We start from the raw sequence: 26,867 nt of genomic DNA on the forward strand, positions 1-26,867 counted from the left end.
GATCCTAAACTCTTAATTGAATACACGCTCTCCTCAATGGTGTTTGATAACTCCCATAATTGACCCGGGCTTTTGGCGTTGCACGGTTCCAGGCTGACCTGTTCAAAAATTCAGTTTTCATTCAAAAGTCAGTCACCCCGATTTGTGACGGAAAATTTTGATTCAAATTCAAAATTCAAATTCATTTCGTTTCACTTCATTCGCCTTCATGTCTTACCACGCCCCACGTATTAAGCATAGGGTGAAAAATGAAAGGAAGGAGAAACTCTGCCATTCGTTGATTCATTCATCCGAAATGACGGAATCTTTGAATGAAGAATGATGATGAATGATGATGAATCTTAATAATTCTTAATAATTAATAATTTACAATTATTTATCATAATTTATCAAATGAATGAAAGTGAACAGGTATCGTTTTAGCCTCACTTTTGACCCGCTTCCTTGCCCCGCCAGGCAGGCAGGTTTCCCATCCGTCGTTTTTAGCTGCTCGTTTACCATCGTCCCGTCCGAATTGTAGCGCCACGCATAATTTGTCGGGCTTAAGTGAGTACCATGCGGAAATATTTCCGGGTACGCGCGACTCGACAGGACATGTCAGGAACCGTAGTTTGTAATTTGGAGTAATGAATTTGCACCCCGACCGGATTTTACCAAAGCGAAGGTAACACAGAAAAGTATAATGCACCTCATTTTTGATAATTTCGAAGACTTTTTAATTTTTTAAGGAACTAATCATATAAAAGCTAATTCGGAAAAGAGCTTAACAGACACACAAGCTTTTCTGTTTTGAGTAGAATCCGTTCAAGATTTGATTTTATACTTGCAATTTTGCCCTACATTAATTTCTTACATGATACAATTGGCCCAGTTTATGAAGATTACGTGACTCGAGACAAAACGAAGGTGTGTGTTTGTATTTCAGCAGGGTTGCAATAATATTTGTTTTTATGTATTGCCAAACAATATTTGGATCGAGGCATGCCTGTGATTTTTAATGTGTATTTATTACCTGGTTAAAATACATTAACCATTAACCACCATTAATATAAAATACATTCCATGACCCCCTACGTGTAATGGCATGAGCGAAAGCACTACCTTTTTTGACAAAACTTGCCGACTTTCTCCCTCGATTGTGAAGCAACCAGTAGGCCCACAGCGGTCAAACTTCGCGTGGATAATCCCCAGGATATGCTCTAGGGTCGTTCGGAAGCGCTAGGTCCTATTCGTACTTGATGACCTCAAAATGACAGGAGGTCAACCAGTTTTGCGCACTAACCGAAAAGGTCAATAGGCCAAGTCTCACAGAACCCCATAAGTGGGGTATCGTTGGAGAGGTCTTGGCGGGAGGATTCAGAATATATACACATTATAGGGTCTAGGACCCCCCCTGATTATTTAGAGGGGGATTAGTATTACTGAGTTGTCGTCGGACTTTTGCTGTTTTAGCTCTCAATGTGCTCCTGTGTTAACGTTTGTATACTTGGAAAAAATAAAATAAATAATGCTCCTCGGTCTCTATAAAATCGGGGGGTGGTCTTAGGCCACATAAAGTATACATATTCTGAATTCTCCCGCCAAGGGCTTTCCAACGATTACACACTTATGGGGTTATGTGAGACTTGGCCTATTGACCTTTTCGGTTAGTGCGCAAAACTTGTTGACCTTGAAAAAAATTAAAAATTTTTGACGAATATGAAAATACGGTCCATTCAGATCAATTTGTACCAAATATGAAGAAATCTGTCCAGAATTGACGAAATGGGAGTTATTCCAAGAATAGTGATGAATGAGTCAACTTTGTAAGTTGACCTCCTGTCATTTTGAGGTCATCAAGTACGAATAGGACCTAGCGCTTCCGAACGACCCTAGAGCATATCCTGGGGATTATCCATGCAAAGTTTGACCACTGTGGGCCTACTGGTTGCTTCACAATCGAGGGAGAAAGTCGGCAAGTTTTGTCAAAAAAGGTAGTGCTTTCGCCCATGCCATTACACGTAGGGGGTCATGGAAATTTTAAAAACTGATCAAATCGGATAGTTCAATCCTGGTGAACAGGTTTTTGAGCTCAAACACCGAAAAATAAAATATGACGTTTTTTACCGCCGATAGCTCATGGAAATCGTCAGTGGCTTTTTAGTGTCGTTGGATGAAGAATTATTTTCCTTACAAGATATCAACAGTCAGAGAAAAATTTACTATACAACCAAAGGAGAAAATAATTCCAGAAGATTGGCCATCCCGCACACGGAAAACTTTTGCAACAAGTTCATGGTGGTAGGTGCATTATCTGATCGTGGTGTCCTCCCACTTATCAAAGTTCCACAAAAAGTGAAGGTAACTACGAAGTACTATATTGACTTTGTTTTAAAACCGCTTTTGGAGATTTATGTCTCAAAACTAAATGGCCAGGACACCATAAAAGTGATAGTTCATCACGACGCAGCGTCATCGCACACCGCCCTTTTGACCCAGGATTACGCCAAGGACTTAAAAGCTAGACTCGGGATAACAATCATCCAGGATAGTGAAATACCTATTAAGTCACCCTATGTAAGTCCCATGGATTTTTTCGGCTTTGGATATCTGAAATAAAATCTTTTCTCCGCCACCCAAAAACTTTTGACGGAGTTTGGAAAGTTTTGAGAGACGAGTGGTCAAAAGTTGACCTCACCATGGTCAAATCAGTGTACAAAAGTTGAAATCACCGATGCCGACTTGTAGCTCGAGAAAATCCCTTTCACATGTTCGGGACCTCCACTCCAAGCCGTTCAACCAGTAATTTAAGGTCAAAAACGTTCACGTGTTACCGATTCAACCTCGGTATCTGCATAGGTGTGAACTAGCCAAGATAAGGATCAAATTACGGAATCATGAATTTTTAACTGCAGCCTAAGCCATCTTAATTAAGCTGTCCTTTAAGATTAGCAGCCTAGCAGCTAAAATGTCAAACATTTCCGTTATTCTATCCTTCCGAGTTATGCAGTTCTTGTCCCACATTCACCACTCTTTAACCTCATTATCTTATCTCCTAGGTCGATAAACGAACCAAATCGCAAATATTTACAAAGTTACTCTAACTTCGTCTAATTTCGTGCTCCCCTTTCCCCGACAAAATGTTTAACTCCGATTTGCTCCCCATGATGAAAAATCATCTTACAATTTGTCAAATTTTGAAGGCTGTCCCGTACGAATTTGACCCAAAAACTGGACGTCTACAGAAACTAAAGAATGTGCGGCACCTTTGCATCTTTCGGATTCAATGCGTCCTCTCCGTTCTGTACTTAACCACACTGTTTCTGAACATCTGCTTCGAACCGCTCTCACTGAACGGGAAATTTCAAGGGGTCACGTTTTGTATGCTGTACTTTGTGGCGTCGGGTATGAAATGGAATTATTCTCTGCACATGGCGCCGATTAGGGTGATTCATGCCTTCCTGGATTGTTAGATTAGATGAATGGAATATATGTATAATGAATGCTTCGTGAGACACCTCTCGTCATCCAGAATTTCTGTATTAATCAAACCATGTCACTTACGCTGGTGAAGGCCAAAAAAATGGCTTGTTCAGGCAGGGGTGGTTTTATAATCAGCTTAATTACTTAGTATGAGCTTTTGCCTATATTTTAAGAGTTCTAGATCATAACTGATCGATGCACTATGGGCCAGATTTAATAAATTGTGGCCAAAAATATATAGGAGCCGAATTTGAAGAAACAAGAATTAGATTTTGGTGTGGAACAATAACCTAAGGCATATATTATATGAGAACATTTTTAAGACTCACATGGCACACCCACAGGGGGTGTGGCCTTCGCCGACTTTTCGATTTTAACGGAACCATGTCATGTGATATATCATCTTTCTCAGCTGGACAACGGGGTTTCGATTTAATACCTAAATTTGTTAAACCACACCCACAGTGGGGGTGGCTCTAAGAAAATTGTCGATTTCAACGGAACCGTGTCATGTGATATATCATTTTTCTCAGCTCGACAAAGGGATTTCGATGGAATACCTAAAATCAGCGTGCAACGACTTTTCAGTTTTAACTAAACCATGTCATGTCATTTAATATATCATTTACCTTAACTAAATGAGGGGATTTCGACAAAATAATTAGAATTGCATTATGTAAATTGAGAAAATCCCACTTTCAACAATTGTATTATTTAACAATTTCTTGCTGTGTTTTTCGAAATTATCTACGAAATCGCATACAAAATTTTAAATTTTTAGAAACGTATTTTGATAATTTTATTTTTAGTAATTTTTGAGAAAATGTTTTAGTTCTTTCGTTTTTGATATAGCGTTAAAATTATACAACAAAACTTGTTGACAAATTTAAATTTGAACTGAAAATGCAATCAAAACCGCTACAACCGAAAACACGAGCTTTCATGGAAATTCAAATAATTATAAAATGCAATTCGAAACAAAATAATACAGGCGGTGTTATTTCGATGTGGGGGAAATTTAAAATCGGAGAAAACAGCTTCAAGTCGCTGAACACCACACCAACTGGGGTGTGGTTTCAAAATTCTAAAAATTCTGTTGAGATCCCGTCGTCCAGCTAAGAAAAAGTATAAATATATCAAATGACATAAAATCGAAAAGTCGCCGAGAGCCACACCCACTGGGGCATGGTTTTATTAAAATCGAAAATTTTCTAAAACCCACACCCACTGGGGGGCGGTTTGCAAGTTATAGGTATTCCGTCGAGTCCCCCTTGTCGAGCTGAGAAATATGATACATCTCATGATATGGTTTGGTCAAGAACGACAACTTACTTAGAACCACACCCACTAGGGGGTACGGATTCCCAAGCTTAGGTATTCCGTCGAAACCAGCTCGTCGAGCTGAGAAAAATGATACATCATATGACATGGTTCCGTTAAAATCGAAAAGTCGCCGAGGGCCACACCCACTATGGGTGCGGTTTTAAAACTTAGGTTAGTCCGTCGAAATCTCCTCATCAGGGTGAGAAGAATGATATATCACATGACATGGTTTCATTAAAATCAAAAAGTTTCTGAGAACCACACCCACTGGGGGTGTGGTTCGTAAATTTTAAGTATTCAGTCGTAATGTCTTCATCGCCCTGAGAAAAATGATATGTCACATGACATGGTTTCGTTAAAATCGAAAAGTCTCCGACGGCCACACCCACTGGGGGTGTGGCATGTGGCTATTTGAACATGGCTGGTAGTGCCCACGGTGTCGAGGTATTTTTCGACAAGAAATTCGATTTTTAGTCTGAAATTTAGCGGTATTCGTTAATTATATTTTATAATTTTTTGACCTTAATTTCGAGGGGGTGTGGTCGAATTTGAAAAATCTGGAAATTAATATTTCGCCCATTTACCTAAGGTTTCCAAAACAGTTACAAATTTGAAAATCGGTCAATAATTTGAAAAGTAATCCAAGTTTCAACTGTCAAGGTTGTGGCGATAGGTGCCCCACATTATAATGTGGGGCACCTACATATAGCCACACCCCCAGTGATAGTGGCTTTTGGATCTGGATGGGCAGTCCACACCCACGTATCTTGTCCATCAAATCGATAAGTCGCATGATGATTTTAACTGAGAATGCCGTTAAATGAAATCAATTTAGCTCATTACTTATTTCGTTATGTATGTGACTTGGAAGGGGTGTGGTTGGACCTGTATTCGAAAGTGGCAGTTTCCGGCACCAGCATTTAGTCTCCACCCCAGAAGCTCTCGAATGGTATAAGAAGCAAGTTCGTAAAGCACGGAAATGGACGGAAATGCTAAAGGGCGTTTCTCCCTTTCTCCGCAATGTGTTTGGGAAAGTTTAACCCCCTGGTACTCCGGAGTGGGTGTAACTTTTCACTTAATATTATGCATTTAGAACAACATGGTACTGTAGTCCAAAATGGTATACAAGAGCAGCCAATTCAAAGTACTGCCTTAAAGGCCACATCTTGGGCCCCCTGGCCCATAGTGCGATGCATTGATTGACATTGGAACCTCATATTACTATGAGCTACATAAATGGGAAATGTGCGAAATAAAGCATAGAGATTCCTACAACGCTCATGATTAGACTTCGTAGAACTATTTACATAGGTATATCTAATTAAATGAATAAGAAAATATGTATCTATGTATAAAAAAACATCGCTGAAATGTTCAAAAAAACAAAAATAATAAAAAAAACATAAGTGACAAAACGACAACTCCCTTCATTTTTATTCAGTTCCCTCGAACAATTACATGCATACCCAAATATCTCGTAAATTATGCTTATCTTGCTACTAATTAAACACCCAATTTCCCCTTTAATCTTCATCAAGGATTTGAATTTCCCACTCGGCGTCAGGTGGTGTGGTCGGGGAAAAATGAGCTTTTTACGCGATATTTGTCGAAAGCTTGGTGAAGAAAAATAAAAATGTTTTGATTGTCCGTTTCACAACATATTATCAATACTGAGAGGATGGAAACAAAAACTAAATATTTATCGAGTTTTTGACGACAAATACAATAAATAAACTTTTTAACATTGATCGATATATGCACCGTTAATAAATACATGCACCCAACGTATCACATACATAATTCTAATTATCATACGATTTCCAGAACGATGTGATGTCCGTCACGTCTGCAGGAGTGGTGTCACCTATCCAAGATAAGCATCAAATTACGGCATTATGAATGTTTAACTGCAACCTTAAGCTTCTTAATTAAGCTATCTTTTAAGATTAGCGAATAAATATTAAGCTAAATAAACCGTTGTAACGTTAGAATTAGCTCGCCCTGTAATACATAAGTGAAAGAAGTGGATGGAATTGGTAGACAATTTTGACATAATCTTCACTCTTATGATATCTATATATATATATACATGCATATATATGTATATCGAACGTAAAAAGTCCCCTACGAAATTAATTCCGTAAATTGCGTCATTTAAATTTAAATCTTTTGGGTAACTATGATGACATCATTTGGCAGATCAAACAAACATTGGAATAGGGGTAAACGTCATCGTCTAAATTTTTTGAGAATTAGCCAGGAAAGGAAATGAAGTAAATATTACATGCATGTTACTAGTATTTATGCACTAAAATGTACTTTTTCATCAATATTTTGGCGAAAAAGTGAAATAGTTTAATTCTTCTCGACGATTTAAAAAACCGGGACACTTTATCAAAACCGGGACATTTTCGGGACGCCGGGACAGGGTTTGAAAAGCGGGACATGTCCCGGCTAAACCGGGACGGATGGTCACCCTAGTTGCGTAGAACCATGCAATAATTGTTAACTAATGGTGCAAAATGAATGGTGAAAATTGATAGATAAGTTAAAGTTTGCACTAATGGTGCAGCAGAAATGGGGAAAATTGGTGCATAATTTTGACATGATTTCGAGGTTTTCGAGGTTACAAATGAAAGCAAAAGACAAACGAATAACATGCCCCATTGATGCGAGTTGCATCGGTTCGCCCATATTATATAACGCACCATTTATCGTTCCCGATTGTTCGTTCCCAACGGTGCCAATAATGTCAAAAAAATTGAGCGGGCTTATATAATTAGCATCAATTGATGCAAAAAAACTCGTGAACAGACAGACAGACGGACAAGAGGAATTCAATAGCTCTCATGCTACGTAGGGCGAGCTAATAAGCGTAGCAACTAAAAAGTCAAACATTTCTGTCATTCTGTATATGTGAATTCTGCATCCAGTTCTTATCCCACATTTAACCACTCTTTAACCTCATTATCTGATCACATATCCCGAAAAACGAACCGAATTGCTCAAACTTGGGCTCATTTTAATTTTCCTCTTCCCACAAAATGTTCCACTATGATTTGTTCCCCATGCTGAAAAATCACCTTGGAATTTGTAAAATTTTAAAGGCTATTCCGTACGAACTGGACTCAAAAACTGGACGCCTACGAAAACTGAAGAGTGTTCGGGATCTTCGCATCTTTCGGATTCAATGAATCTTCTCCGTTCTGTACATAACCACACTATTTCTGAACATCTGCTTCGGACCGCTCTCACTGAACGGGAAATTTCAAGGCGTCACTTTTTGTATGCTGTACTTTGTGGCGTCCTGTATGAAATGGAATTATTCTCTGGATATGGCGCCGATTCGGGTGATTCATGCCTTCCTGGATTTCGAAAATTACATCTTGAAGGGTGAGCCATGTAAGTTTTTTTCCTAATCCAGGGTTAGCAAAATTTGTAGTAGATCGGATGAGATTTACCTACCCACTTATTTAGATAAAATTCGTCACTTAAAAAGCTTGGATCCAGCGCTAGCTGGTTTGAAACTTTTACTATTTAAGACATTTTCGAACCAACCACCTACAAATATGTAAGCAATGGTTAGTTTTTTTTAACTAAGAGGCTATCCGCCATGAACTTTGCAGGTATAAAAGCCTCTTACTTAAAAAAATTAAACCATACTGGCTTTCACTTAAATTCGGATGAAACACAACTTTAACTAAATTGGTCACCAGTTGTGACCTTTTTAAGTGGCAAATTTCAGCTAATTAAGAGGCCTCAAAGTTAACTTTTGAATATTGGTGCAGATTCTGCTAAACTTGCAAGGTCTCTTGGCGAAAATCTTATGAAATTACTTATTCGAATCGCTGAAACGTCAGCCGTAGTCGTCCCATTTCTTCAATTGATATTGTTGCAATTTGCCCCGTGCACGCCACCCTTCATCTTCTCCACGATTCCGAACTGTTCTGTAACGGTGTCCAAGATCAATTGGATTGTGCGATTGGCTGTTCACATTTTCGAAACCTGGATGAGCCTCCAAATGGTGTTTGGTTGCACGGTGAACATTTTCTATGTTCTCTTTTCGGGCGTGATTTGTATCCTCTTCTATTTCCGGATTATAGAAAAGTAAGTCTTGGCTGCTATCTAAAATAACCTTGCCATTTAAATAAAATTACATTTCAATTTCATAATATCTTTGTAATTATCAATTTTAACAAATAATTTGGGAAAGTCATAACCATTTTAACAACCCCTAATTTTTGGGACAGGCATAATATCTTAAGGTGGTGTAACTCGGTCATAAATTTTAATCTCGTTCTACCACGATTATTTTTGGTACTAAATGCAAAACTGTCGATTTGAGAAGATAGGTTATTCATTTGTTGAGGAAATTTATAGCAAAAAAATTGCAAATCATGTAGTATTTATGTTTTTGCTCAATCTAAATCAAAGGTCGACGCCGAAAAATTTTCGGCGGCGGCGGCGCCAGTTTTTGGTGATTTTTCGGCAGCGGCGGCGCCAGTTTTTGGTGATTTTTCGGCGGCGTCGGCGGCGCGGCGCGGCGTCGCAATGTTGAAGGTATAGCAAATCAGATTTTTCGGCGGCGTCGACCTATCTAAATACTCCACATCATATCACGATTTTATTTCACTTTACCCCATTTTTATAATATAGCTCAATTTCTGCGATCCAAACTGATTCCGATCTGTAGAGAAATGTCTCCATCTCTGCAGATCCCTTCAAATCTTGGAGAAGTCCTTCAACGGCTACCCGATGAACAGAGTCGTTCCCGTCATGGTCTTTGGTATCCCAAGCATCGAAATAATCACGCTCTTCGTCGTCATCAATTTCTACCAGGATATAGCCCTCCCAGGATTCTTAGTGTTCCCCCTGCTCTGGATGAACACGACGCTGTGCAACATTGTTGCCTTCACTTCGGCGTCCCTGGTTCATACTGTGTCGGAAAAGACCCTGATCGCTCTGAAAAATCGGATGGTGACGATAAACTTGTCCCGGGGGAGGAAGGGGTCGATAATTAATCGAGAATTGAAAGCCTGCTCCGTCCTGAAGGTGAAATTCGGATCGAACTATATCGATCGCGGGACACCTCTTGTCATACAGAATTTCTGCATTAATCAAACTATGTCACTGACGCTGCGAAGGCGAATAAAATAGCGGCTTGAGGGGTGAATTCCTAAACATAGAAATTAATTTAGTGTCAGTGCTTGACTATATTTTAAGTAGTTCAGGTAGCAACTTGTCGATAAATTGACATTCTCAACTTATATTAGCTACGTGGATAAATTGCGAAATATTTAGAACATTTTTTACAGGATGCACCAACTTTTACCATTGCTGAACCTGGTAGATAAATGAATTTATAAAAAAGCTTTATACCGTAAATACTCTATTTATAGCCCGGGCTAAAATCCATAATTGAGTATCACAGACCCGGCTATAAATAGAGACCCGGCTAACTTTTGTTTTGATTATAATTTGGATTTCAAATGTCAAATTTTGAAACAGTTTAAGTTCAGCTTACGCAATTTGAGTAATGATTTTCCAGTTTTATCAATTAACAAAAGATCCTATAAGTACACCGGTAGATTTTCTAAAGCTGAGAGGCTGGAGGCTGAGAGGCTTGGAATACAGAGAGGTTATGGGAAGCCATAATTATTGACCCGGTCATAATTAGGGACCCGGCTATTATTTTGAAATCTCGGTCTCTAGACCCGGCTATAATTAGAATAGGGCTATAAATAGAGGTTTTACGGTATTTCAGCTTATATTTCCGTATTATCTATAACGCTTCGACCTTTACATGAGTAGCTAGAAATTTTTAATCGATAAAATGCAACTCGCTATACCGCTTTATAATGTTAGGTCGTAAATTTTCTAATAGAAATTTGTAATATTGTTGTAATATAATAGAATATTGTTAAATCATGCTGAGAATTAACGTGCAATTTTATGGGCCATGCGAATTGCAAAGAATTATTCATTAAATAAATTACATATGTAATAATAACCATAATCATGTACGAAATGATGTTTTTGCAAGAATTTATTTACCGAAACACAAATTTTGACAAATTTTAATTAGGGCTCTCGCCATGGGAAGTTGATCACTTGGTAGTTTCGTACAGGAGCGGTCGAAAAATAGGTTTTAAAATTTGAAATTGTTGTGGAATACCCCAAATATATCTAGCCACATGCCACAAAAGTTTCATAAGTTTTCATTGGAAAATAAATTTCGTACACGATTTCAAAGCGAGGAAGTCGGGAAACGAGTTTTTCGTAAGTACGAAAATCTGAGCGACAAAGACTCGATAAAGGCTTGGCTACATTTCAACAGGGAAGGGTGTGGCCATGCAAAAATTAGGATATACATAAAAAAGTATGGAGAATCCGAAAATTTAAACTTCAAATAACCACCATTTGAAAAAACCATCATATCGAGCTCTTAAAAGTTAAAAACGATTGAATCGTTTTTTGAAAATTCTCCATCCACGTCGGTGCCTGATGCGGCCATGAAGTCAAAGATTAATACAAACCACTTGTATCATATTAAGGGGGTCGAAGTGTATGCAAATAAATCTCCAACAAAACATATGGGAACTGTAGAAAAAATGGTAATCGGGCTGCCTTCCAAGCTTTACATCAAAATCTCACCAAAAAAGGTGGTCACTGACGACGAGTCCTACGTTCTTAAAAACGTGACAGAAACTCCGGGAAGGCAATTTTTCATGGGAAATATATCTCTCAACTGAAAACCGGAGAGAAATTAAAATGTTTTTCGAAATTCCTCAAATAATCTCATGTTTGGCTGGCGTTCCGTCAATTTGGGCATGTTTCGGACCCCTGGATTCCGATGGGCTGTGAGGAAGCACAGGTTTGATTTCGGAAATGTGTGATAGACCGTTTGATTCCTCTCATCAATGGGTATTATAAAATGTTCAATGCAATTTTTGGACCGCCCTTGGACCAATCCACAATCCAACAACTATCAAGGAAGAACTCGAAAAAAAATTCAGTTTGACGTCGAAAATTGGAAACCTCACATACATCCCTCATCTTCGCTCAATAAAAAAATGTAGGCCATGTGTTAGAAGTAATACTCCCAGCTTTGGGAAACAGTCGTTGATTCAAGAAAATTTTGGTTCCGGTAGCAGAAAATTAACAATGAAGTTGCAAAGTCTTCCGAAAAATTAATAATGACGGACATGATGAAAAATGTTAAATATGAGATGGATAATATACTTAAGTCTTATTTGTTCGCGGATCTGGGTAGTCAGATGTATTTATAATATTCCACACAAATTTGAGATTTCTGGAATCCTTTTTTGACTATTTGTATCCCAAATTGCTAGTGATCAACTTCCCATGGCGAGAGCCCTAGGCAAGAATATTGTTTGTAAGCAAAGAATTTATACGCGTTCCCATATTCGGACGGCTTTATTTTTCGGACGAGTTTCAGCTCCAGAATTTTGAAAGCGCATTCCATCCACATTATATTGGGCATGACGTGGGTCTTCACCCGTCATAACATAACCGGACCAACCAGCTGCTGGAAGAGAAATTTGTTGAGGGGCTTTACCGGACTGCCAAGCAAAGTTAACCCCAATCAGCCGGTTACAACTTTCTTCCTGCAATGTTCCAAATCCAGCCGCCGTGCCACCTTCGGCGCGAAAGAACAATCCTGCATATGTCGGCGAAACATTGCGCCACTGCACGTTCGGCCACAATGTCTGCGGTGCTGGGTGTGATGGTAGCTGCACGTAGATGAATCCAATCGGAACTAAAATCAAATCCTAATTGAGTTTCACGACATGCTCTCAGCCAAGCGAGACATTTATTAACCATGAATTATACTGGGTAGCTGCATTTTAAGGTCCGATCCTGCCGGATTATATGGCATAGATCAGATCCGCAAATCTGATCTCTCGTGGTCGGATTTTCTTAACCCAGTGTTTACGACATGTAACCCGTACCACTGGTGCTGATCACACTAGTGATATGGGTCTCAATCCTACCAATTCGGACAGGCAGACTTGGTCCGTCTGCCTGTCCGTCTGTCAGCAGGATAACGGGAGAACGGATCGAGATAATGGAAATCGGTTTGCGGCATCATACCCCAGGGGAGAATCCTCTCAACTCTTGGGGTCAATCGGACCACCCTATCCGCGCCAGGAGATGTGGTCGATGAAAAATGAGTTTTGTTAGTGGAATTTAATCTATCGAGTGAAATTTTGTGTTGCTGCGCTCTGGTGGGGGAAATGATACAAAGTAAAATCGATGGCTGTGGTAAAATGAGATGTAGAAAAATCGATGACTGGGGTGAATTGAGATAAAGAGAAATCGAGTGTTGATTGGACTCATAAAGTCTCCTCTAACAAGTCACTGAAGCTACTTCTTTATATGCGTTTCGTGCTGTTTATTATGACCTTGTCCATAAACTCACCTGGATTGTTGCCTAGTTGGGTGACCCTATTCGTCAGTTGGGTCGATGACCCAGTTAACTGTGTCAAGTTAATCGTCAATTCCGTGACTGTATTGGTTGTTCGAGTCAAATTTGTGGTTAGTTCAGCGACGATTTTCTTTTGTTCTATCACGACCTCTCGTAGTTTAAATAGAATATCCTGCAGCTCTGGCACCGTCAAATCTGGCTTCTTTTCACAAACGACCAAATTCCTCTTTGAACACCGGCAGTCCTTCCATTTCCCATCCTCACTGGCCTCCATCCTGCCTGACCGTCCGGCCAGCGGTGACATTTCCATGCAGACGTTCTCCACAGTTTTATTGGTTGGCGAGCCGACATCCCAATTGGTGAAGGGAATCATCTCGTCCCCATTTCCCCATAAGAACTCAGTCTCGTTAAAACGCTCCCCATTTAACCAGACTCTGTTGTAAACTTCTAAATCTTTGAAGAGCCAAGTGTTCAGAAAATCCTGTTCTGGTTTCGACTTAATGGATACGAGATGCGGTATGTTAAATTGGTCTGTTGCGAAGGAGGCGCACGACTGCTCAGCCACCTTCTTGGTTTCAAAGTAGTCATGGAATCGGAGGCATTTCGAGTCTTCAAAGAGGATCCAATCGTCGCCACAAGTGATAGCGGCTAAATATTAACATATATCGATTAGTTAATTGAGCCAAACGTAGATAGCTAAATAATTACTATTATGAAAAAATATTATATGAAAAAATATATATATTTCATATACATAGTCCGACCATAAGTTCCCGTGAATGCATTTCCGGTGATAAAGTCCAAAGTATTAGAGCTATCTGATAGAAATTTTTGTGGATGAACAAGGTATTAATCTTGTTTAGAAATCATAACTTCGTTTTCACAATTTCCTCCACGGGCTTGTACACAAGACATAAGTCGTGGCGAAAACTGCTCGATCGCGGCACGCACGGATTTCCTGGGAAAAGCGCCAGATCTTCAGTAAGTGCGACCTCAGCCCTTCCACACTTGGGTGAAATTTAGAGCATACTTGTACCTATAATTTTGACCACCAGTCATAATTTAGGGGATTAAGGTCTGCAGATACTGAGCACCGTTCTACGGATGAAAAAAAGTCATGAAAATTCGTCTGAAGCCAGTTTTGGACAATTTTGCACCTTGCGCATGAGCAGAGTCTTGTTGAAAGGTCCAATGGCGATTTTCGGAGGGTCCAGGGTTCAGGTTATTAGCGTTTGTCTCTAGGACACTCTGAAAATAATTCTTGGCTTCAACTTGTACCCTTTGCGGTAAAAAACAGAGATTTCATTTCTCCAGCCAACTTGCTCCCATGCACACCACGGTGATGACTTCGTATTGACTTCCGCATACTTAAACGGATGTCAGACTTCTGTACAACAAATATCTGGCCTTTTTTTCTATTAAATTTTTTGCCAACGGTGAAAAGTCTGAAATACTTTTGGCACGAAAATTGGCGCGTACCACGATCAACCTGTGGCCGTCACGAGTTATGTCTTGTCTAATTGCCCGTGGACGAAATCTTGACAAAGAAGTTATGATTTCTAAACAATATTAATACCTTGTTAATCCATAAAAATTTCGAACAGATAGCTCTAATACTTTGGGATTTATTACCGGAAATGCATTCACGAGAACTTATGACCCCACTATGTACTTCTTGACACGGACATTGTAGAACCCTAGTCTTCTGCATATTTCATACTGACCAAATTTCCGATTGATTGACACTAATTTGCTCATAATCAGAGAGAATACGCTGAAAGACCTCCATCCTAAGTATTGTTGTATACCACGACTGGTTGCAAATTTACGTACAAATATTTCACATACTTAATTAAACTTAAAATTTAAAACAAATTTTACTTAATTAATTAAGTAATTTACATATTTCACAAACGATACCTTGCTCTCTAGTAGATAGAAAAAATTTCCGACCAATCTCAACTTTACTTGGATTTGTACCTGAGTACTTTCCACTCTTGAAAGTTGTCCCGCCTATTAATTGTACACGGCTCTACTTTAACCTTAGTAGTGTCAGTCTTATTCGGCTCCAGACATCCGGCAGAACCCACATTCTTAATGAGTAACAAATTGTCGTAGTTGAGTTCTTGGATGTCCCACTGTTGCAACTCGTCGCCATCCTTGCAAGGTTCAAAAGTGGCCAACGAGTTGTCCAGATTGTCAGTCAGGCAGGCAAGTTTTCCTTCCACGGCTTTATTGAAGTAGTTCGTGAACGTTCCGTCGGAACGGTAAGTCCATGCAAAACCTGGTGCCTTATCGTATCTCCCCACATGAATTTCACGCGAGTCACCATCAGGGTTCGGAAAACCCCGGGGTTTTTGTAGAAAAACCCAACCCCGTGGGTTTTTCCGGGGTTTTTGTGGGTTTTTGTGGGTTTTTGTAGATTTTGGGGTAGGTTGAACCAAAATTCCTAAAATTATGTAATAGAGAAAAACTAATCTAAGATACAAATTTAGCATGCAATTTTAACCGTTATCATTGACTTCGACTGTTACATCGAAAATTCATGTTTAACATGTAAACCTGGAAATATCCAATGATATTTGGAAATTCAAGTCGCACAAGAAAATTCTCAAAATTTCTTGACGAATCAGAAAATTTAATTAGCATTGATCTAAGTTGTAGTTTAGGGGATTTTGTTTCAATCGACCTCAAAATCCTACAAAAACCCCCGAAAAACCCCATTAAGCATTAGGGTTTTTTCCGGAGAATTGATATCCCCAAAAACCCACAAAAACCCCAAAAAACCCCAACCCACAAAAACCCGAGGTGGCGAACCCTGGTCACCATTAGTCAGGTATTTTCTGGCACCGTCGGCCTTAATTCCAATCTTTGTGTAACGAGGAACCTCGGATTTAATGAGTGCGATGAGGCAGCACAATAAAAGTGGTGTGATACAATGCATTTTTTGACGAGTTTTGCTGAGAATTTTATAAAAGTTTCAAGAGGTTTAAATGATTTGCAAACGTGTAATGTACTTATTGAAGACGTCACACTCTTAAAAAGGTGTTGTCGCTTTGCGATTTGGGGGATCTGTCCAGGTAGATGGACTCTGAATTAAACTATGTATACTTACAAGGCGGTGTGGTTTCCCATCTGCAATGAAATGACAGTGTTTGAATGAAAGGTGAAAGTTTTTTGGAGACGAAGAAAGTCAATTAAATGTAATGGTTTCACAGGACAAAGGCACCGGAGAGCAGAGTTTACGCCACTCTGGATTTAGCAAAGCTGACTTAAACTTCGTTTCACGCTGGGTGATTTTACCGCCACATGATACATCACATGCTGCTTTTATGCCGCGGTAAAATCACCCAGCGTGAAACGGAATTTTACTTCAGGATTTAGAATGCATTTAAGTTTTTTTGAAAGGGAAACTTTATTTTTTAGAGTGAATAAAGACCTACAAAATTAAAACACCTAATTCACATAAATATGTATCAGGAAATCTATCCTCCAGGAATGCTTAGATTGGATTGAGTAGAGGTAACTTGTTGAAGCAGTTTTTATACCTGGAACCTATTTGTACGTCAATAGCAATTTATGAAAACCTCGTTACTGAAACAATACGACGTGCAAATTGAGGCCGGATTGAGTTTTGTTAGTGAATTGGATAAGAGATTGGGATCGAGGCATGCCTGTGCATTTTTAATCGATACGGGAAATCTTTTAAATCCGTAATATCTTAAAATACGCAATCCCTCTGTTCATTGTCACTTGTTGGGGTATTTCATTTATTCGGGTTGAGTTATAAATAAATATTTTTCGCATTTGAGCTAAAAAACTTATTGTGTGCGGGTATGTATATGTATGAAAGGAGAAGAACAATAGTTAAGTTATTTAACGATTGTTCTGCAACAAAATCAAGATTGGGAAAGCCGAACATTTTGCAAAACTTTTGCGTATTTTGCTAAAAGAAAAACTTTAAAATAAACCATCGGCAAAGAGTTCCAATATGCATTTATGTAGGGGAGATCCATAAATTATGTCATACAAAAATCACGCATTTCTAGACCCCCCTCCCCCTTTTAAGATCTGTCAAATATCATTGGATCTTTAGTCCTCCCCCCTCCCTTCCCCCTTTCGCGTGACGTAATTTATCAACGGTCCCTTAATAATGCCACGGAGTTCTTCTTATGCTACGAAGTTTTTGTTTGATCTGGTCAGATATGAAAAAGTTAGATATACTTACACATCCGCCGGCTGTTCATTAGTCCGTATTAATATAACTTTTCTTATCTGCCGAGTAATACATGGAGAGTAGGATTGTATAACTTGACGAAGCGCTAAAAAATTAAACTCTGTCATTGGTGTATGTATTGTGAAGCTCGAAGTTGCACTATGAATTCGTAAAGTCACTGACACCACCGTCGCCCGGTAATCAGCAACGATAAGCCGATAACCCCGACAATTAGATATTTACATTGCATATGGTTAATGACACATAGTCAAACAAATACTTATGTATTTATACAGACATATTAGTATTGGTCATGCAGTTCTTCCCGTATCAACAAATTCACGTTAAAATAATTTTATAATGCACATTTATAATGACATTATATCACAATCCAGCATCTTATTAGTATCTTAAGTAATCATTTCCAAGAAAATTCAAGCATATTTTGGCCAACTGACGGTTTGTACAAAGTGTGGAATGACGTCCACAACTGCGCAACTAAATAGAGCTGTCCCTCCTCTCTGAAATTCTGGAGGTTGTTATCCTCCTATTTCATGTCTACCTTATCTTATCAACATCCGAGCTCACATTGATAATTATGATTTACTGCGTAGTTTATAATAATCCTACGCATTTATTCATTCACCACCTGCTCTTTGCTGTTCATTACACGTAAAAAATTATTGAAATAATATCCATTATTACCAATTGGACGCTGGAAATGGACGATTACGATATTTCTGCCGGATCAGTTGCATCCTGGTTTAATACCTTTTCGTTGATATCTTTTCTGGGATCTGGGACGTTCGGTTACGTTTTCAAGGCGGTAATTTGAAGGTTTGGTCGCGATTAATCTTAACAATTGCTTATTTAATGTGAGTCTCAATAATGAAAACCGGAAACACTTCACACACCCACAATTTTTATTTGGATAAGATTCTCAACGTTTGTAGAGCTGATTTTCCTGAGTCCAACGGTCGAAGTCCGGCGTTTCTACTCCACCCCCTCGCGGAGTGAGAGGAGCTCAAAGTTGAAAAAATCGCTCTAGTCTGCGATTTTTAGCTCAAAGATGGGTCAATATTTTTGAATGCGGTTTCCACCATACGTTTCCTAATTTTTTTCCCTACAACACTTTTCGAGGATTTTTTCAAATTGTTAAAACGGATGTCACGGTTTTTGACTAAAGATAGGGAAAGTTCAAATCTCATATAACCCCATATGAATTCGGTTTCACACAATTCATATAACCCCATATGGTCACATGAGATGCCATTGGAAAGGTCTCCGCGAGAGTAATCAGGATATATGTACATACTTTGTTTGGTATATGAACACTCCCTGATGTTCCGGAGACAAAAACATAGTTTCTGCCTATTATATTGCCATGTTAGCTCCCAATCTTCTGCTGCGCTAAATTCTGGAGAATTTCAGATTCGTGTTCTCGCGCATATCTCAGACCTGGTGGACCGTAAACCATGAAATATCGCTATTATATGATGTTTAGCATTATTTAATATGGTTTCTGCACAAGTTCTCCTCATTTCAAAAAAGTGGAAAATCCTGTAAGAAGCTCTAAGTCCAAAATTGTGAAATACGTTTTAAGAATTTGAAAAAATGCTCGAAAATGGTTGTAGGGAAAAAACTTTAGAAACGTTTGGCGAAAACCGCATTCAAAAATATTGACCCACCTTTGAGCTAAAAATCGCAGAGTAGAGGGTTTTTTCAACTGTAAGCTCCTCCCACTCCGCGAGGGGGTGGAGTAGAAACGCCGGACTTCGACCGTTGGACTCAGAAAAATCAGCTCTACAAACGCTGAGAATCTTATCCAAATCAAAATTATAGGTGTGTGAAGTGATTCCGGTTTTCATTATTGACACTCTGTCAAAATCTGCGCTTCAGTTTAAATGATACCACATTTGTTTGACTTTTCTATATATTTGTCACAAAATTATTAAGTCTATTAATCTTAGTTGTGCTTCATAATTTCAAGGACAATTGAATAATTGATCAGTTGCAAACTAGTATCCTTCAATGAATTTTAGTAATAACTACACCGACATTTCATTGCATTAGGTCAGTGGACAAGTAGACCTTTCCGCCGTAAAAATAATATTCATCGGTGGCCTTGGAGACACGCCAAAAGACGAAGCTGAGAAATATCGACTTTTCCGAGAATACAAACTAATGAAGGGCAAGAAACACGATAATATAGTCGAAATCTTGAAAGCAACTCACAAACCTTTCACTATGGTGGATATCCACGTCTTGCTGAAAATTCCGTGCCTTCAAAACAATTACAAAATCTTGGACCAGTTTCAACTCATCTATCTTCGCGCACAACGAGGAACCAAAATTCCATCGTTGTGCATCGAAATGGAGCTGTGTGGTAAGACGTTGCGTCAATGGTTGAACATTAATAAACCGTAGTAACGTTAGAAGTAGCTCACCCTGTGACAATGATTGAGATATAACTTTGCACCGCTTGTGCAAAGATTAGCAGCATTAGCGAACAAAGTGACCCATAATTTAGAAAACTTTATGTCAAAATTATATGATCATTTCTCCCGTATATTCTGCACTATTGGTGTGTTTTGCATCCCTTCCCCCAATTATTTCGCATCATTTTGGGTTCCCGATTGTTCGATACCAACGGTGCTATTAATTAATAAACCGTTACAACGCATGTAACCAAGGGGTGAAAGGAGTGTCATACGTCAATGTGAATATCAAATTGTTCGAAATTTTTTTAAGATTGACACTTCTGACGTGTTTTCGACTTTTGTGTCTTATTTGTGTCAAATTTAACAGTTGATAACCCTTATGTGACCTTTATATGACCTCTGAGGTCAAAATGGAGGTCACCATTGAATTCGGGGTTAAATTTCAGTTGAAATTGAAATAGATATGTCCTATGACCTTTACATGACCTCTGAGGTCAAAATGGAGGTCACCATTGAATTTGACATTGAAAAATAGTTAAAAATGACGTGTCACATGTCAAAACTGACAAGTGACACTTTTTCGTCACTTTTCGTCACCGTGACGATGTCATCGTCACAGGTGACGTCCAAACACAAAATGACCTGAATTTTCGAATTCCTCGTTGAAAATTAGTTAAAAATGATGTGTCACATGCCAAAACTGACACGTGACACTTTTTCGTCACTTTTCGTCACTGTGACGACGTCATCGTCACAGGTGACGATGTCACAGTGTCCATCTTCGAAATCGTCCTGTCCATTGACGTTAGGAGTTTACGTTCAAAATTTCAAGTGTCTATGTCTTTTCGTTCAAAAGTTATCGGAGCTACGGACAGACAGACGGACGGACGAACGGACGGACAGACGGACGGACATAACGATCTTTTAAAGGGCTTTCACCCCTTAATAAAAAATGTAGCTGGTCCATTTTAATTAATTTCATCAGTTATTTTGCAGTTTTGGTGCGATTTGCATCGAATTTCCCAATTGCTTCGCATGATTTTACATAACGGATTGTTCGATACTAATGGTGCGCCCAACTTATCCAATAATGGTCAAGGGGCTGTTTAATTAGCATCAATTGATGCAAAAAATTCGCTAACAACCAGACGGACGGACAAGAGGAATTCAATAGCTCTCATGCTACGCAGGGTGAGCTAATAAATCGTAGTAACGTTAGAAGTAGCTCACCCTGTCATAATAATTTAGAGAGAACTTTGCACTGAAGGTGCGGAATAAGCCAACAAAATAGGTCACAACTCTTATATATTCATTATTTACATGCCGTTTATGGTGCAAAAGAAACGGCAGGCCATTGCACCATTAGTGCAGCAGTAGCGACCATCCTGGATACATAAGTTTGAAAACTTTGTCAAAATTGTATGATCATTTCTCCCGGATATTCTGCACTATTGGTGCGTTTTGCATCCCATCCCCCAATTGTTTCGCATCATTTTGTGTTACCGATTGTTAGATATCAACTGTGCTATTTATTTACTAAAAAATTCGATTCGGTTTGTTCAATACCAATGGTGCGCCTAACATAATCAATAATTGTGAAGGGGATTTTTAATTAGCATCAATTCATGCAAAAAACTCGTTAACAGACAGACGGACAGACAGACGGACGGACATGAGGAATTCAATAGCTCTCGTGCTACGCAGGGCGAGCTAATAATGAGACAGACAATCCAGCACTGCATCGGATTCGAAATCGGATTGTTAAGGATATGTATGAAGGATTAAAATACCTCCACCGTCATCACATCATGCATCGAGACTTTCGCCCGGAAAATATTATGTTTTCATTATCCCGCACGGAAGAAGAAGAGTTCGCATTTCCCGTAAAAGTTGGAGATTTTGGTCTATGTCGACAAATCCATAGCGCGGCAACTGCGACTAAAACACTAACTCCCGAAGTAGGAAATGCCATATATCGTGCACCTGAAGCTAACTCGCTGAACTACGGCTTCCCCGCAGATTGGTTCTCCTTTGGTTTGGTGTCTTGGGAGGTTCTACAGCAAATTATGCAGAAAGATACAAGATCAATGTTCTACTATCTGGTGCATGATCTAAGAACTAGTCTTGTTAAGCGTGCAGCTTGGTGGTTTCGAGATTTGGAAAATGTCATTGTTTCCCTGACAAAAAGCCGCCCGCAGGACAGAATTGACCCGTTTAAGTCTGAAGTAATCTTTGAATCAGTAGAACAACTTCATACGTTCGTAAGCAAACAATTTTTGAAAAGTGGTACCTTGGATTTACAATGAGGTTATTCATTTATTTCATTCTATGTTCTCTTTCCAGTCGCGGTCCAACTCGTCGCGGGAATATTACGGTAAAGACATTATATCAATTGAATTGCAGAAATTTTCTTACATCAAATTGGAAAGTATGACGATTTGAAATAGTTTCGAATTTTCTATACCAATCAGTAAAACTATGTTAAACTTATGTTATATTCCAGTTTCTGAAATGGCTTCTAGTGGAGAGCCAGTCTCTATCTTAACGATGACTTATGACAAGATCACAATTAACATAAACGTAATGAAATCCATTTTTGACAAAATTGGAGGCCATAATTTAATGTATCAATACAATTTAATACAATTTAATACTTGTAATTTAATACAAGGGGAATTACCGTCCAAAAATGTAACAAGTTTCCCAAGTGGAAAGCAACATCTGAAACCACTCAACCTCTACTCTGCTCTCGCGCTTCCTCTGTGTGCATCTACGTGCACAAGTGGAAGAATTGGTGATATGACAATGAAGGAGGAGTTAATTTGTAAACATTTTGTATCATAAAAGTATTGCACATTGCCAAAGTCAATTCAGTAATAAATCGACCTTCGGACAAGTAACAACCTTCTTCATCCTCCAGCCAGCTCTTATTGCCAGGCCATACCCGCCGCCATCATAGTCATCCTATCATCGTCATCACACTATCATCATCCGCATGAAGGGTCATAAGGCGAACGAGAACTGGCTCACCGGGTAGTAGAGGGACATTGGGATTGAACCAACCAATGAAGGGGGAATAGATTTCACACCTTAATGCTCTTAATTTCCCTCCTGTTGAATGGAAGTCGCCTCTAATTTTGCATAATTCTGTTTAAATTTCGTGTCAAGGATGGGTCTGATTACCAGAGACCATTTGAATCTGTTCCTAAAAACCCGAAATCTTTCGGGTAAAATTTTTTTTTACTCATTCTAAATTGCTCCAAAATTAATCCTTCTGACTTACAAAATGTCAAAAATGAAATTGGCAAATGGTGACATATTCCTGCAATATGGGGAGCGCAGCAAATTTGGAAAGTGAAAAATGTGCCACCTTAAGGGGAACGTGTTCTCCTCTTTTTACTTATTCAGTCGCAAACCCCCAGACGAGCTGAGAAAATTGTATCACAAGGCATGTTAAAACCGAAAAGCCTTCGAGTTCAACTCCCAGTGGGGTGTGGATCGTGAATTTGAAGTATATCGTTTGAATCCTCTCTCGTTGACGAGGGAAATCACATGACATTGTTTTGTCAAAATCAAAAACTCCCTGATGATTGCACCCATTGGGGGTGTGGTTTCCAAATTTTGCTTATCCAATTAAGATCCCCTCATCTGGCTAAGAAAAATGATTTATTGCATGATAGAATCGATAAGTATTTGATGACCACACCCACTGGGGGTGTGGTTTCCAGATTGCAAGGTGTAAGTCGTGATCTCCCCATCGAGCTGAGAAAACCTATATATCACATGACGTGGTTTTGTTAAAATCGAAAAGTAGCTTATGCCCACACCCACTGGGGGTGTGGTCTCCAATTTTTAAGTATTCTGCCGTTATCTCCTCGTCGAGCTGAGAAAAATGATATATCAAATGACGTGGTTTCGTTAAAATGGAGAATTCGCTGATGACCACACCCACTGGGGGTGTGGTTTCCAAATTTCAAATATTTAATCTTGATCTCCCCATCGAGCTGAGAAGAATGATATGTCGCATGACGTGGATTCGTTAAAATGGAGAAGTCGCTGATGACCACACCCACTTGGGGTGTGGTTTCCAAATTTCAAATATTTAATCTTGATCTCCCCATTGAGCTGAGAAGAATGATATGTCGCATGCCGTATATGAGTTGGGTATTCGCAGAAGCGCCGATGGCCACACCCCTTTGTCGTCATGAGGTCTACGATAACGTCAGGTCATTCAGATGGGGTGCACGATGAAGTTTATGAATAAAGGTGACGTTGAATTTCAGAAACTACGGTGGTAAGAATTTTTTCTATTGTATTTCTTGGGAATTGACCTTTGACCACACCCACCATTGACCCCTAATGAAGGGGTGCGGCCAGATAACCGCTGGATACGATGACCTGACTATCCGCCAAGAATCTGTACCCAGGTCTTTCGAATTCCCTTGCAGAATTTTGAAATTCAATACGGCAATGTCTTTTGATTTTTTTGACCTTGTGACCTCGATAACTGGTGGGTGGGGCCAAATTTCAAAAATTTGAAAATATATATTTCGCCCAAGGGTCCAAGGTTTCCAGAACGTGCGCCATTTTGAAAATCCATCAAGAAATGACCGTGCAATTAATTTTGAAACTTTACATGTTGTTAGTTATGGCAAGGTCGGCCATTTAGCCTCCCGAGAATTCCGATGGTCCATTTATTCTGGATGAACGATAGTGGATAAGTAAAAGGAAAGATTTACAAATAGGTAAACCCAGTTTGAGGTTTGGTGCTCAATGCATAAATTTTCGTTGCATATTCCCTTCTTAAATTAGTAACAATGTAGATATTTATTTCAGTGGAATCGCTTAATTATTATGGGGAACGAAATATGTATCTTATGTATTGTGAGCAAAAGGTATCTAGGGTAAAAGACACACTCAAAACATTAAAAAGTTTGTAAAATTTCAATTTAGAAAATAAATACTCGCCTCCGCAGCTTCTTGGTATTTTAGGGCAAGTATATGTTAGGGAAAAGCGATATTATTTTCACCACGGAAATTGATAACGCATGTATGCAACAATTTTTTTTACATAATTCGAAATTGTATCGTTGTGTCATGTTATTTATGTATCTGCATGAATTTGGCAACAAGACAGAATATTTCGGTAAATTTGTTAATTACAATTGCTCCTTACGTTTTATATAGTCGATCACCGTGTCCACGTACTCGTCACATAGACCCGCTTCAAAGTCGTTGGATCCCGCAAGGTGAAATTTTTTGGCAAAGTAGCGACTAATTGTAAGCGACTGGTTTAATTTTTTTCCCTCAAACTCCATCAGTGGAATTGTCCCCCATGTCGTTTCTGTAAGGTGGAAAATTAACTTAAGCAATCTGGCAAGTTTTATCATGTGGTACTAAACCTCGGTAATAAAGCTTTACAGTAGCGGTAACGAATTTTTAAAAAATTAAAAAATATTAATGCAAATCAAATTTATTAGCGAGAGGTAATTAGATACATACGTGAATTTAACAGATTGCATATTAAAAGTATTAATTTACACTCTCAATTTAAGACATACATGTTCCCATTCATTCATTTAATGATGATTGAATAAATTATTCATTCAATATTCAAAAATTGAATAAAGATTTTATTCTGATTTACGAATAAATGAATGTTAAATGAATACCCATTCCAATCGTGTGAATGAATATTTTTTCATCATTCTTTTTTTTACTCAATGCTTAATACATAGGGAATTTTGAATAAAATTAATAATGTAGGAATGGTCAATAATGAATAAATGTGGAATAATTTACGAATATTTTTTTATCAAATATGAACGAATGAATTAGGAATGAATATTTTTTAAAGGCTTTGAATGAACGAACTTTGAATAAATAAATATTTTTTGAACATTCATGATTTAAGAGTGTATACATATATGTATGTACATACAATATACCGTGACCATATCCTTCCACGGTAACAAAAACGTTACCGGTATTATTGTTTCCAAAGTAAAATAATACTGATTGTTCCTTACTTTCCTTAATTTCCTTGGGCAACTTGGGTGGGAGTGGGAACATGGGGGCACGAATGTCCTCAAATTGGACGCCACCGTACGACAGAATCATCCTAATCGGCTCTGCAGCACCCCGAATGTCGTAATAATACAGTTTGTAAGCCATTTTAGAAAATGTCAGCCAGTGAACCAAAGGTGGACGAGGAATAAATACTGAATGAAATGCTAGACAGCTGCTTATTTATCTACCAATTCTCCTGGCTACCACGTATTAGTGAACCGTGTTATGAAAATGACCAAGCAATGCATGACATGCAAAAATCAGTCAACTTTTTATGTAGATAAAACATGACTGTGCAAAAAAATGGGCACACATGGCATAGCCCTCATCACAGAGGAGATTGGGTCGTGTGCATATTTACACTGCGACCCATAAAACAAGGACACCCATCATTTTGTTCAATTTCTCAAACGACCTCCAAAATATTTATATGCTTCTTTCGCCATTAAGTACTACGGTGGGAAGTAGTCTTGTCGCAACTTTTCGGCTTGGTTCATTATCATACAACTTGGGAATCTACAAAAACATAAAATTCAGGTGACCCATAAAACAAGGACATATCCTAAAAACCAGGATGTTTGTTATTCCACTGGGCGAAATCAATCGACTTTGGGCCAGAAATTATATAATCAGTATATTTGTGATATTTTGGCCTCTGGTCGGTGTAAGTTAAACTTTTTCTTAGACAGGTACGCCATGGCGAGGGGTAAATTCCAGGCAATGTGGCAAAGGGGCAAGGTATGAAGCTTTACTTGAAGATCGGAAGAGTATACCGATATTTCAAAGCACGTAATTGTCAGGCGACATTGCATAGTAATGATCAAGGCCAATGGGACCACTTCCGGTGGAACAAACAAGCAAGAAGGCATGCCTCAGATGATACAGAGAGAAAAATCCATCATTCTGC

The 26,867-nt window shown here is 38.8% G+C and overlaps 3 protein-coding genes across 4 annotated transcripts; 1 reads left to right on the forward strand and 2 right to left on the reverse strand.

Moving 5' to 3' along the window:
• Positions 1-10,834: 10,834 nt before the first annotated feature.
• On the reverse strand, positions 10,835-13,885 carry LOC118438832. Its single transcript, XM_035859614.1, has 2 exons — positions 13,229-13,885; positions 10,835-12,565 (listed from the first exon to the last, which is right to left on the reverse strand). The coding sequence occupies exons 1-2, from the start codon at positions 13,605-13,607 to the stop codon at positions 12,195-12,197; spliced, it is 750 nt and encodes a 249-aa protein (XP_035715507.1). The 5' UTR covers positions 13,608-13,885; the 3' UTR covers positions 10,835-12,194.
• Positions 13,886-18,103: 4,218 nt separating this feature from the next.
• LOC110859696 (cyclin-dependent kinase A-2) lies at positions 18,104-22,791 on the forward strand. Of its 2 annotated transcripts, XM_035859704.1 has the most exons (6): positions 18,104-18,276; positions 19,524-19,836; positions 21,596-22,152; positions 22,235-22,265; positions 22,395-22,471; positions 22,563-22,791. In XM_035859704.1, exons 1-6 carry the CDS (start codon positions 18,172-18,174, stop codon positions 22,584-22,586), a joined length of 1,107 nt encoding a protein of 368 aa, XP_035715597.1. In that variant the 5' UTR covers positions 18,104-18,171; the 3' UTR covers positions 22,587-22,791. The 2 variants fall into 2 exon arrangements, with proteins under 2 accessions (XP_035715597.1, XP_035715596.1); XM_035859703.1 differs by having other exon boundaries at positions 18,134-18,287; positions 22,395-22,791.
• Positions 22,792-24,877: 2,086 nt separating this feature from the next.
• Positions 24,878-26,179, reverse strand: LOC110859599 (glutathione S-transferase). Its single transcript, XM_035859699.1, has 2 exons — positions 25,921-26,179; positions 24,878-25,235 (listed from the first exon to the last, which is right to left on the reverse strand). The coding sequence occupies exons 1-2, from the start codon at positions 26,063-26,065 to the stop codon at positions 25,051-25,053; spliced, it is 330 nt and encodes a 109-aa protein (XP_035715592.1). The 5' UTR covers positions 26,066-26,179; the 3' UTR covers positions 24,878-25,050.
• Positions 26,180-26,867: the final 688 nt, after the last annotated feature.

The sequence above is a fragment of the Folsomia candida genome, unplaced genomic scaffold, assembly GCF_002217175.1.
Source record: "Folsomia candida strain VU population unplaced genomic scaffold, ASM221717v1 Fcan01_Sc027, whole genome shotgun sequence".
Taxonomy (NCBI): Eukaryota; Metazoa; Arthropoda; class Collembola; order Entomobryomorpha; family Isotomidae; genus Folsomia; species Folsomia candida.